This window comes from Phyllostomus discolor, chromosome 1 (assembly GCF_004126475.2).
Source record: "Phyllostomus discolor isolate MPI-MPIP mPhyDis1 chromosome 1, mPhyDis1.pri.v3, whole genome shotgun sequence".
NCBI classification, from domain to species: Eukaryota; Metazoa; Chordata; class Mammalia; order Chiroptera; family Phyllostomidae; genus Phyllostomus; species Phyllostomus discolor.
Window position 1 is genome coordinate 43,731,332 of NC_040903.2, and position 13,627 is coordinate 43,744,958.

The 13,627-nt window shown below is 37.9% G+C and overlaps 1 protein-coding gene across 1 annotated transcript; it reads left to right on the forward strand.

The window, feature by feature from the left end:
* The first annotated feature begins 932 nt into the window (after positions 1–932).
* On the forward strand, positions 933–12,054 carry ENAM (enamelin). Its single transcript, XM_028508273.1, has 8 exons — positions 933–986; positions 2,839–2,907; positions 3,027–3,071; positions 3,772–3,813; positions 5,466–5,741; positions 6,736–6,798; positions 8,184–8,234; positions 9,193–12,054. Exons 1-8 carry the CDS (start codon positions 933–935, stop codon positions 12,052–12,054), a joined length of 3,462 nt encoding a protein of 1,153 aa, XP_028364074.1.
* The last annotated feature ends 1,573 nt before the right edge of the window (positions 12,055–13,627 follow it).

Consider the following 13,627-nt stretch of genomic DNA (forward strand, 5'->3'; position numbering starts at 1 on the left):
ATATATAATAAGAGACTTGATTTGACAGTGTCTATAATAACACATTATAAATTTTACATTGGATGTGTTTTTTCACCTTAAACTCTTGTGAGGGCAAAACCATTTTTCTCAAAGCTGATTGGTTGTGCAGGTCAGCAACGGTGCTTAAATGTGACCTTGCTCTCCCAAGCTCTTTCAACAAGGAGGAGCCTTTTTGGTACCGAACATGGTATCTTTATGAAGAATTTGTTATATTATTCAGAAATAAATGTGTCTTACTTCTTGAAATTTCTCTGGCTTCAGCAATTTGTAGTCATTTCCACTGTAGACCATTAAGAATATACTTCAAAGACAGGCTAAGTTCAAGTAAAAGTTATTTTTTAAATATTGGAGCTTCTAACTGGCATTGGGTGAGTATTGGAGATTATCAACATAAATAATGTAAAGCCAAATAACGTAAATAACGTAAAGCCAAAAGTAAACTTAATTCATAGGTGGTTGATTGACTTCTTTATTGCATTCTTTGATATTAGTTGTATAAGCATGGTTTGCAGACTGATTTCTGATAAAACTTGAAACTCCTTAGTTTCTTTGCTGTATTTTTTTTCTTACGAGTTTTCTTCCAACCTACTTACATCTCATTTAACACTGTGATGTTGTACATTTTCCAACAGAGCAGCCAAGTTTTATCAACATTGCACTGTAAGTTATCTCATAATACAGTGCCCAAGTCATTTTCTCTCTGATTTAGTTTCTTCTCTACCCTTAAAAAAACAGATTAAGCTTGATTTTGAAGACCCTCTAATAAAAGTATGATTGAGTAAAATTAACTTTTTATGTGCTGCCATAGAACTGAAGCTTTGCAATTCATTTTGTTTGTTTCATTCCTATATGAGCCTTTTCTCATGCCAAATCATCTCTTTCTTGAAGGCTTATGAAAATTTTGGTGAAAAATGGTGCTGCTTCAGTGCAGACATGGTGCCTCTTTTCCTAAGCTAGATAACTTGGTGAGTATTTTCACTTATTTTTCCTAATACACACAGGTTTCATACCAAACTAAATATTGTCAGAAGTACACTGGATGGAATAAAACACTATTTCAATATGTCAGAAGAAACAAAGAGCATCTGAGTTGACAGCTGGGATAGAAAAAGTAGGAACTTACACAGCCATCATATTTTGTAGTGATCATTATGAGTGTTATTTTCTGTTCAAAAAAATAACTAATCACAAATTTTCATCTAATCATGAACTTTTAGAACTGGAAGGAATCTTAAAAGGCATCCAACATAATATATTAATTTTACAAAAGATAGAATGAGTAGCATTTTATATTTGCAAAATAAAAGACCACATCATCCTACATAAGTGTGAAACATTATCAAGAATCTAAGTGACAGCTACCATAGAGATGGATGACTAAGCAACAGAGAAATTAAACATCCACAAGTTCTCCAAAATCTTAGGCCATAATCTTAGAAAGTAGATTTAGGGTAAAAAGCATTCATCACTATTCTCTTTATTAGCTTCCTTGAATTATTGTAGGCTATACTAAACACATCAGCTTCAGTTATTTTTAATTCTCTACAATATTATAATCCTGAAAATCTTTAATTAGGAAACAAGGGATTTACATGTTACTGCTTCCTTTGTTTAATTACACTCTCTCAGTTTCTCTGATATATAAAAGGTAATTTATTATACCTAAATTTTAGGAAAATGCTGAAGTATCCTTTAATTATATTGCCAGGAAAGAAGCAGCAAGGTGAACATTGGTTCAAATCACTACCAGATGCATTTAATGCCTAGAAAGAAGCAGCAGGAACAAAAGGAATGAAAAACTACTGGCGTCTATATGCTGGTCACTATACAGGGAATTGTGTTGTATCTGATATACCATGAAAATAAATCATTCTGATTAGAATGTTTATTTTCCTCTATCATATATGCAAATATTACAGTTTTCTTTAAAAAATTATCCAAAGAAATGCTTCAGAACAAATCTTGTTTGAATATGTAAATACAAGCTCTAATTATACAAGGCTTGAATAATTAACTAAAGTAGGATAAATGAAATCCATGAAAATAATCTCTGAGCTACATATATGTCTACAGTTTCAATATCTCCCTCTATATGTTTAATCAAAGTATCTAACAAAGAAATGAAATTTTTGTTTTGCTTATGTTTTTCTATTTGTCTGACTAGCTCTTGAGCAGAAGTGATTTTTAAAAAGATAAAATTATAATAAACAACAATAGAGGAAAAAAGGAAAGGATAGGATTCTGGCTTATTTAGTTAGCCTCTATATAACTGGATGTTGTCTATAGCTTCTTAGGTAGGAGTTCAAAGTACTGATGTTGGAGTGTGCCCTCACTGAAACTGAGATTATTCTGAATAATTAATATAGTCAGACATTACTATGCCTTTCCTAACCAAGCGAGCAACTAGAAATTCAAAACCAGCAATATTCATATTTTTCAGGTAAACTCCTAATTTTTAATTTCCACATTCCAGTGCTATGAACCATCTTTCATCTTCTCAAGCACCAATATACTCTCTCTCTTGCTCCCTCTCACTCGCTCTGTCTCCCTCTCTCTCTCTCTCTCTCTCTCTCTCTCTCTCTCTCTCTCTCTCATCTCTTCTTTTTACTTTGACCCTTTTGGCAGTTTAGAACGGCTCCAGGTAACAACTACCCAATAGTTTCTTAATGTAAAATAAGAATGGCAGCAGAGGCCCCTATCACGGTCTATTTCTGCATTCCCCTTGACAGACAGGTGGGCTGGTGCCTAAATAAGTGCAGAGTACCCCCAGCATAATTATTTCATAGTTCAAAACTAAAATTCACTTTTTAATTTCAGGTACCAAGTGGAAAAATGAAGATTCTTCTGGTCTTTCTAGGTGTGCTTGGTAATTCTATTGCTATGCCAGTGAGTATTTTTAAAAATTTAGGACTTTTTTTGTGTCCTTGTTACATATCTTAGAGGAAATTATTGGGCTTATTTCAACTGATACTCTGAATTTGTCATTGATATTCTTTCATTTCCAGATGCAAATGCCCCGAATGCCTGGATTTAGCAGTAAAAGTGAGGAGGTATGTGTGTTTAGTCTCTGGGGAAAAGTTCCCCAGAGCCCTGTTCTGAGAGTCCATTTAAAGAGCAGAATATTGAGAAACTTTCTGATATATAAAATTTCTTATGAAAGAGATAGAGGAAGTGAGATTGAAAGACTTAAACTCTCAAATGAAGGCAAATTAATAATTTCCCTAGCATCATCCTACCTATGTGTTTCAATATTCCTTTTCAAGGTAAATGGGAATTTGTGTTACATATAGATAGCTTTTTTGCTGAGTTTTCAAGCTAGCAAATGTAGAAATTTGTAGCATTTGGCTGTTAGAAGGTAGACACTTAAGCATATAAATAACTTTTACATGACTCATATCCAGGATCATTAGCCAAATTCATTACACATCAAAAGGGAGGATCATCCTTTTATAGAATTATCACACTCTCAAATCCTGAACTCCAAAAAAGTACAGTAGAATATTCAACAACTTCAAAATAAACAAGATTTTTATTCTCTATTATTCTATATTGATTCTTCTCAAAATAAAATTCTGAGTAAAAAATTAAAATCCCATAGAAGTTTTATTGCATATTTACCTTAAATTTATTAATAACCACTAAAAGATATTACGGCTCTTATAGCTTAAAATCATAAATTCAACTTATTTATAATGATTTGTGGATTTATTGAATGAAAATATTTCCACTGATGGATTCCTTTGGTTACAGATGATGCGGTATGGTCACTTCAACTTCATGAACTCTCCACATGTAAGTGATTATTTCTAATGATTTATATTATTTCTGATGATTTCTTGTTTATATACCCATAATTACATTATAGGGTTTATCTTAGCTAATTAAGACATCAATAGCTATCTATACATTTTAATTACAATATAACTATTATAAGAGTTTCAAGGGGGAGAAATAATTTCATCTATCCCCTTACATCAAATTTTCTTCTTTTTTTATATTTTATTTATTTATTTTTAGAGAGAGGGGGAGGGAAGGATAAAGAGAGGAAGAGAAACATCAATGTGTCATTGCCTCTTATGTGCCCCCAACTGGGAACCTGGCCTGCAACCCAGGCAAGTGCCCTGACTGGGAATTGAACCAGCGACCCCTTGATTGCCAGCCATGCTCAGTTCACTGAGCCACACCAGCCAGGGCTCAAATTTTCTTCTTATTCATTACTATTGTTGTTTTGAGTAATTAAAACTCATTTATTAATTACAAGTATTCTTTAAATCCATGAGAAATGGGCTTTGGGAAAAAATCACACAAGACTATTCATGAACAATGAGAACATGAAAATAGCATAGTAAATACTCAGAGTATGGATTATCTTGAAAGATAACACCAAAATTATGAAATAAGTTCTTTTTTTATTTAAATAAATTAAGATGAAACCACTGTGTGTTCTTACTACAGCAATATCATATGTCACTTTTGACTTGTGATATAATGATAAAAACCATTTTGGGGGAAAATCAAGGACTTCATCAATTTTCTTTTTATTCATCATTCTTTTTTAAAACCTCTCACGTAAAATTATTATCATTGTTAATTTTCTCATCTTCAGCTACTGATTGGACTAACTCTTTTAAACTCTCATTCTTGGTTTAAGTGCCTTTGGCTATAATTTGAAATGTTCACCAACTTAATTGTCATAAAATACTGCATCTTAATGCAAGATTTGAAATTTTACCTTCCTTCAGCCCAGGTGGCATTTTCACTGTGTTGTGTGTACATCATCCAATAGACAGCAAGAGATTAATTACTGAAGACTGGGAGAGACACAGGTGTTAAGTAAAGGAACTTTTGAATGGGAATTGATGTTGTAAGAGGTCAATTCATACATTAGAATTTTCAGATTATAACTACTTTTGCTTCCCTGTCAACTTCGTAGTTGTGGAGATTCTGATAATGAAAATGGAATTCACCTGTAATCAAGAAGCACGGGCACCATTAAGGGTGTTTGCACAGCAGAATTTCTATATTCTCTCTCTCTCCTTTCATTTGTTTTTTTAACATCCTCACTTTCTTTATCTTCTTTTTGCTTTTCCTCCTCCTTCTCCAGCCTCTAAGAAGCCACAGGGGGTTTGAATTAGACATCAACTCCCTATAAACTGATTTATACACTTCTTACCTGTCAGGGCTTCATTCTTACACTAAAGTCCCACCCCCCCACTTCGGCCTTTTGCTTTGTTTGGTTGGTTGGTTTTCTACAATAGTGAATGAAATTCATTTCTGTAAGATAACATTTAAAAGAATGCTAGCTAAAGACCTTGATGCTTCCCTTGTTAAGTTCCATAGGATTTTTAAGATCCCTGGCTGAGGTTAGAGGTGAACACAAGAGAGTAGGGAGAGCCAGAATCTCAGCCCTCAGGTGACCTTACTGTTATGTGCTACCCTTGCAGCTAGGACAGCTGGGCCCCTTGTATGGATACGGTGCACAAATTCCTCAGCTCTTCCCACAGTACCAGATGCCCATGTGGCCCCAGCCACCACCCAAAACAGGGCGCCCACGGAAACCTTCATCTCCTTCAGCACCCAAACACCAGAGCAAGACTGATCAAGTCCCAGAGACCCAGAAACCCAACCAACCTCAACCAAAGAAACCACCACCAAAGCGGCCCTTAAAGCAGCCACCACCTGCCCCAACTCCACCTCAAGAGGAAGCCCAGCCACCTCAGGTGAGACTTGCCCAGCAAAATTCCAAACCAAATCCTATGGCCTCAAAGTGATGGCATAGCCTTGCTACTCCCACACAACACACTGGCTTCAGTACTGCTCAGCCTAGGTACTACTATGTACAAATTAGAAGCATTAGTTGTGACATTAGTTTTCTTCCAAGGTGATGCTGTCATCACCTATCCAAGACTGCCTAGTGAGTCAGTTTTGGTCCTTGTTTGATTAAAAATTACCCCAAAACTCTTGCTTTAAAGAAGTTCCTTTTAAAATACAGAGGTAACATGAACACTAATGGAAGACTCAGGGAACAGAGATTCGAATTCTATCCCCAGCCCCTATTGTTTGCATGAGCTCGAGCAAGTCACTTCGCCTTTCTAGAATCCAGGTTCTCCATGGGTAAACGAAATGCTCTCCAAGTCCCTTCCAAGATCTACACTTTGGTGATCTTAAATGTTGCCCCAAAAGGTTGCACTGCTTCCAGTACTTTAGGATGGTCCTGACTTAGAGTAAGAAAATGCGTAAGTGGTTTCTCAAGATTTCATCTGGTGTGGAGCTTCCCAAATACTGTCTTTTAGTCAATCAGCATTTATTATTAGACTCTATTATAAATATAGAGAATACAGAATTGAAAGTAAAGACTCCCCTGGATTGAAACCCTGGCTTTAATTGTTTACCAGCTATGCAATTTGGGGCAAGTAACTAAGTTCTCTGAACCTCAAATCTTAAACAAAATGGGAATAATGGTAGCACATATTTTCTTTGGTTATGTGAGGATTAAATAAGCTTTCCATTATAAAGTGCTCAGCACGAAACCTAGAACATGTGTTCAATAATGCTAATACTAATTGTTGTCATCATCTCTGCCCTAAAATTAAAAATCCCAATTTAAGGTAAGACATAGACACTCCCAAGTTTCAAATAATTGTATGTACTAGGTTTGTTTTATTTTTCATTTCTTCTTCTCACTTCCACATCACTCTGATTCTTTCTCTCTAGCCATTCCCACCATTCGGCAATGGGATCTTTCCCTATCAACAGCCACCGTGGCAAATTCCACATGTGAGTTTTTTCCTTTATGTTAGAAGTAAAAAAATAATATTAGTTTGTTATATATCAAATTAATATGAGTTTGTATTGCTAAATGGACTGTTATGTGCCAATCAGTAGAGAATCTGGAACAAAATCATCACATCAGTAATCATGTAGGGAAAAAAAGAATTTTTAAGTGAATTTTTTTATTTTTGGTGACAAGAACACAGCTTAAATCACCAAACAATCACTAATAACTTAGTTAATGAATTAATTTTATAGGTGTGCTACTTCATTACCATTCCCTGCTTCCACAAGAGGTTAGAAAACACAAAGATTATCCTTACTATTTAATATAATGGGGAAATTGGAACAAAATGAAGTTTGAAAATCATGAGATAATTAGACAAACATCTTTCCATCATTGTTTCTAGCCACAGATATTTCATTATTTAAAAAATCATACAAAATAATATTTACAAGGATCCTTTGATGTTTAAAGTCATTAAAATATAATATTGAAATCGCATCATAGCTATTAAAATATGAATTGCAAAATAAAGTATTTGAACTAAAGAAATAGTAAAGGCCAGTTACTGTTAAATTAACAAAAAGAAGAAGAAGAAAAAATATGTCATGACTTCATTCAGCTACAGCACCAGTTTTTCTTGTCTATGACTCTTATTACCAAGAAGGCTTCTTATTAACAAGGAACAATTCATTTCAATAAGAGTTTGTTAGTTTGTTTTTTTTATTAAAGAGCCACTCCCTTTCACTGGCCATACTGAACTAAGGAAGCTGTGGCAGTACCAGGTACATGTTTAAAAATAAGATGAGCATGATTCTCATGCTGAAGTAGCTATTAATCTCATCTACACAGAATTCTTCAAGGTCAATAGCAGTTGAACTGTTTTTCTAAACCCTCCTCTGAGTAGAAGCTCAGCCTTCAAATTTGATTAGAAAAACAAACCTTGATCAAATAAAAATATTATAGTAATAATCCAGGAAAGATTGTCAATTTGTCACCCTAAGTGAGAAGTAGACATTCTTAAAATACCAGCATTATTTACTCTCCATTATTACATGTTCTAACATGGATGTTTGGACCCTGATGGTACTCAACACTCTGTGTGTGTATGTGTCGGGGTGATGGGGCCAGTGACTGCAAGGAGATGATATTTTGAGTGGGATGACCTACCATCCTTCTGAAGCCTTTGTAGTCACCAGTATTCACTGATGGGTTATAATTATAGTTATTAATAGTGAATTGTGAAAGCTAATGACTCAGATGCTAAAAGCTAATGGTGCTGACACCCAATCACTGATATAAACTATTTTAAGACCCCTGTAACAAGCAAATAGCAGCATAGAAAGTGGTTTTCTCTCTTATGTTCACTGTGTTTTTCACCTTTCAGAGGGTACCACCAGGTTTTGGACGTCCGCCTGTCAGCAATGAAGAAGGGGGAGTAAGTATAAGTAAAGTTACATTCCCCATTAGGAATTACAACCTTTTAGTCTCTGCTTTTTTCATCCCTACCTAAAAAGAAAGTTAAAATTTGACACATGAAACTATAGCTCAAGTGTCCATGATATAAGAAGGAAAAAGTGAAGCAAACCAAGCCAGTAACCCAAAATAAAATAAATGTGATACATCATTTCTCCTCTATGTGTACTGAAATCCTCCTTCTTTCCCTCCCTGTCTCTTTCTCTCCCTCTCTCTTTCTCTCCCTCTCTCTCCCCCTCTCTCAAAGAAAGCTAACCTAATAACCTATGCTCCGGGGAGATGCTGGACCCTAGACAGTGATGCAGCCACTAGTAAACAGGAAAGGAAGAGAATCTTAGACTGCTATCCCCACAAGGGAATTAAGTAATCATCTAACTGCCTCATTGTGCAAATATTATTAAATCCCGGAGAAAATAAATTACTAATTAATATCACCTGCTGAGTGGATAAACTTTTCCCAGAACCCAAGTCTTCTGACCCCCATGACGTTTTCACTACATCACACTAAGAGAAGAGCCCAGTGCATGTTGCAGAGAGATGCACCGTTACCACCGTCTAGCACCATGTTGTCAAAAGTCATGGTAGCGTTTGTGGCACAGCAGAGGTGTAAAATGAGAACAGAAGAATGAGAAGGATAGAGAATGGAAACATTTACAAAACCAATTAGGTTCAGAATCCAGGCCTAGGAAGAGAAAGCTGAGAAGTACTGGTCAGAAAGTGCAAGTGCCAGAAGAGAAAACCAGAAGGGAGTGGGGTCATGGAATCCAAAGGAGAAGTTAAATTTCAAGAAAGAAAGCTTAAGTCATTAGAGTTAAAAGAAGCATGTGGCTGATAAGATTCCCTATCACATTAAAAAATTCCAAGCAACACCACGGTGGGAAACAAAGAGTAATTAACAATGTCCATCTTCTTCCCTACAGAATCCTTACTTTGGATATTTTGGATACCAGGGATTTGGGGGTCGTCCTCCATATTACTCAGAAGAGATGTTTGAACAAGATTTTGAAAAACCCAAAGAAGAAGACCCTCCTAAAACTGAGAGTCCACCTACCGAACCCTCGTCAAATTCAACAGTTCCTGAGACTAATTCTACCCAAGCAAATGCGGCCAATCCCGGCGGGCATCCGGGTGGAAATGACACCAGCCCAACAGGCAACAGTGGCCAGGGGCCGAACACTGTGGGCAACCCTACAACTCAAAACGGGGTCGTCCCACCCCCAGCAGTTAATGTTTCAGGCCAGGGGGCACCAAGAAGTCAAATCCCATGGAGACCAAATCAGCCGAATATTCGCGAAAATTACCCAAATCCTAACGTTCAAAGTTTTCCTGGGGGAAGACAATGGCGTCCCCCTGGTACCGCCACGGGGCACAGACAGAATTGGCCTTTTTACCGAAATCAAGTCCAAAGAGGTCCTCGGTGGAATTCCTACGCTTTGGAAAGCAAACAAGCAGTTCGTCCAGGAAATCCAACCTATCGCAAAGCTTATGCTTCCACTGCGAGAGGCAGTTCTCCCAATCTTGCAGGAAATCCAACAAACTTCAGAAGGAAGCCTCAGGGGCCAAGTAAACCCCCTGTGGGAACCAACGGTGCCCCTTTGCGTCCCAAACATAGTACTACTGTTGGCCGCAACGAAAAAATTCAAAATCCAAGAGAGAAGCCATTAGGTGAAAAAGAAAGAATAGTCATTCCTACAAGGGATCCAACTGGCTCCTGGAGAAACTCTCAAGACTATGGAGTTAATAAATCAAACTATAAACTGCCTCACCCTGAGGGTAATGCGCTAGTCCCAAATTTTAATTCTATTGATCAACGTGAAAATTCTTATTACCCAAGAGGAGATTCCAGAAGAGCCCCAAATTCTGATGGACAAACCCAAACCCAGAATTTGCCCAGAGGGATTATTTTAGAACCAAGAAGGATCCCATATGAATCAGAAACTAATCAGCCAGAATTAAAGCACAGTACATATCAGCCTGCATACCCTGAGGAAATCCCTCCCCCTGCAAGAGAACAATATCCTGGTGGAAGAAATACTTGGAACCACCAAGAAATCTCCCCACCTTTTAAGGAAGATCCAGGCAGGCAGGCAGAACACTTGCCTCATCCTCCCCATGGCTCTAGGGTAGATGTGCACTACTCTGACTACAATCCTTATGATCCTAGGGAAAGCTCACCATACATTAGAAGTGGTAAATGGGATGAGAGAGACGATTCTCCCAATACTATGGGGCTACCAGAAGATCCGCTGTACCCCATGAATACTCCAGACCCAAAAGAAACAGTCCCTTATAATGAAGAGGACCCAATTGATCCAACTGGAGATGAACTTTTTCCGGGACAAAGTAAATGGGGTGTGGAGGAGTCGAGCTTTAAAGAAGGCACCACAGTTAGGCATTACAAAGGTGAGCAATATACCTCCAATCAACCAAAGGAGTACCTTCCCTATTCTTTAGATAATCCAGCAAAACCCAGGGAGGATTTTCCTTATGGTGAATATTACCCCTGGAACCCAGATGAGAGTTTTCCATCATATAATGCAGTTCCCACTGTCCTACCACCTGTGGAGGACAGGGGCTATTATGCTAATAGAGCTGTTGGACAAGAAGAAGGCACTCTGTTTCCTTCTTGGAACTCCTGGGACCGCAGGATAGAAGCCCAAGGGCAGAGAGAAAGAAGACCATATTTTGACAGAAATTTCTGGGATCAGCCAAGAAACTTACACAAAGCCCCTGCTAGTCCACCACACCAGAAGGAGAACCAGCCTTATCCCATCTCCCCAGCTGGGCTTCAGAGAAATCCAATGTGGCATGAAGGTGAGAACTTGAATTACGGCATGCAGATTACTAGATTAAATTCACCAGACAGGGAACATTTGGCTTTCCAGGATTTACTGCCTCCAAGTTACACACTAGGTCAAAAAGAAGCACATTTATTTCACCTTAGGCAGAGAAGCCCTTGCTGTGCTGGTGGCTCCACTGGACACAAAGACAATCCACTTGCTCTACAAGACTACACTCCATCCTTTGGTCTGGTGCCAGGGGAGAACCAAGAAACCAGCCCTCTGTCTACAAAAGATAGTCATGCAAAGCATGCAAGACATACTGTCTCCCCAACAAGCATCCTACCTACCCAAACAAACAGCTCAGAGAAAAGACAGCCTGTAGAAAGTCAAAATCCAAGTCCTTTTAGAGACGATGTGTCCACTCTGAGGAGGAACATGCCGTGTTCTATAAAGAATCAACTGGACCAAAGGGGAATTATGCCATTTTCTGAAGCCAGTTCCCTTCAATTAAAGAACACACCTTGTCTCAAAAATGACCCTGAAGGAGAAGGAAACAATATTTTGGAAGAAATATTTGAGGGCAACCAGCTCAATGAAAGGCCTGTTGACCTTACTCCTGAGCAGCTTGTTATCGGGACACCTGATGAAGGCCCCAAGCCAGAAGACATCCAAAGCGAAGTGCTAGGAAATGAGGGTGAAAGGCAACAACAAAGACCATCTAGCATCCTACAGTTACCATGCTTTGGCTCCAAATTAGCCAAGTATCACTCCTCCAGCCCCGGAACTCCATCTAGCATTGGAAGGCAAAGCCCATTCAATGGGGATTCATTAATGCCTACCGAAATTCCTAACTCATTGGCTGGATTAGCTACTGGGACTGAGTTTCAGAGTATAAATGTAGACCCACTTAATGCAAATGAACACACTCCATTTGATTCCCTTCAAATAGGGACCAATCCACAGGACCAGGTGCAAGACTGCTTATTACTTCAGGCCTAGGGATTATATCAACTGAGTATTCTTTGGAGAAGAAAAATGCCTGATATCCCACAGTGGTACCCAAACTTCCCCCCAAGACTTGATTAAGTATCTGACCCTCTTGGTGATCCTTAAGTTTTTCCCCATTCCAGCAATAGGAGTAGTGGCCCAGGTGATGTGATAAGGATGGGTTTATGGGTGTCACTACATCTAGGGCTGTCACTATTAGCACAGACCTTTAAAAAAAGGCAGGAAGACTATGATCGCCAGCACCTTGAAACGTGGAAGCCACTGGTCAAGTTAGTTTCCCTTTGCTTGCTGATTCTTCCTTTTTCTCTCAAAGTTCTGTACTTACAAAATTCTCTGATTTTGCAAGACAGAAAAGCAGATGAACTTTCCATTTTATGTATGGAGATCTATATAATCCTGATGATTGTACATTTTTTCTTATGTTGGTCTTTGTCAGTTTTTCTCCTAGCTAATGTTCTCGTCCATTACCTTTTTTTCACCTTTATCATTTCCTTTCTTATCTTCCTTCTTTTATTTCTCTCTTAACCATTCTATATTTAGCTTTCTATTTTTTCATTCCCATCTTTCTACCACTGCTTACATACTAAGCTATCTCTAACCATCACTAGTCTTTACATCTGCCTTTTCCATTCCGTCTTCCTCTCTTCCCACCTCTCTGTTCTGTCCCCTGACATGTCACTTGTCACTCAATCTCTTTCTCTGACTCCTTCTTCCCTTCAATTAGTCTTTCTGCTTGCTGCACTATTTTAATATCTTAAGATTGCAAGTCTCTCTCCCTTTATGGTATTTACTCTCTAAACTCTAACCTAACTTTTTCTTGGCCTAGCCTAACCTTCATTTCAGAATATATTTCAGGAATAGTAGACACTAGTACCCCCTTTTGTTTTTAATATTCTTATGTTCTTTAGCAGGTAGACACAGCTCAATCAAAGGAACACATTCAAGGACAAGTTTAGGGGGAGACAAGCTAGTTACCCAGAACTAGCAGTCGGGGACCACGGCTCGGGAAGGTAGGTGGGCAAGGACTGCCACTCTGTGACTGAGCATCCAGACCAAAAAGAGTAGGACTTGCCATTCCCCATCACCTGCAGGATTTGGGAAATGCTGTCCTAATCAATTAAGGGCAACGCTCAATGGCTAGTTTTCTTTAATAGTACAATATGAGTGATTCTAGCAATATGTGCTACTAGTAACAAAGACTTTTATTCTTTATGTCCTGGTAGGATTATTTGCAGACCCACTTTCTTCATATCTTGATTAAATAGTGTAAATTATTTTGTAAAGTAGACATTTCTATATTACCTTGCTTAGAATACAAGGTGTTTTGCTTTTATTAACACCATTTGGCCTACTATCTGTATATTCCTGCCTAGAGAGAAAGAGTTCTCAGAATTATCAGGAAAGTTATCTTCTAACTCTAAGGAATTTCTTAGGAAAAAAAATTCCTGGGGCAGAGTTCATAAGTAGATCTCAGAAAGCTGAAAAAAATATAATGTTGAAAACTTCCTGAGGAAATGAATCTTGTCCTTTTAGTTTTATAAAGTTCCCAGGACAGTGTCTTGCA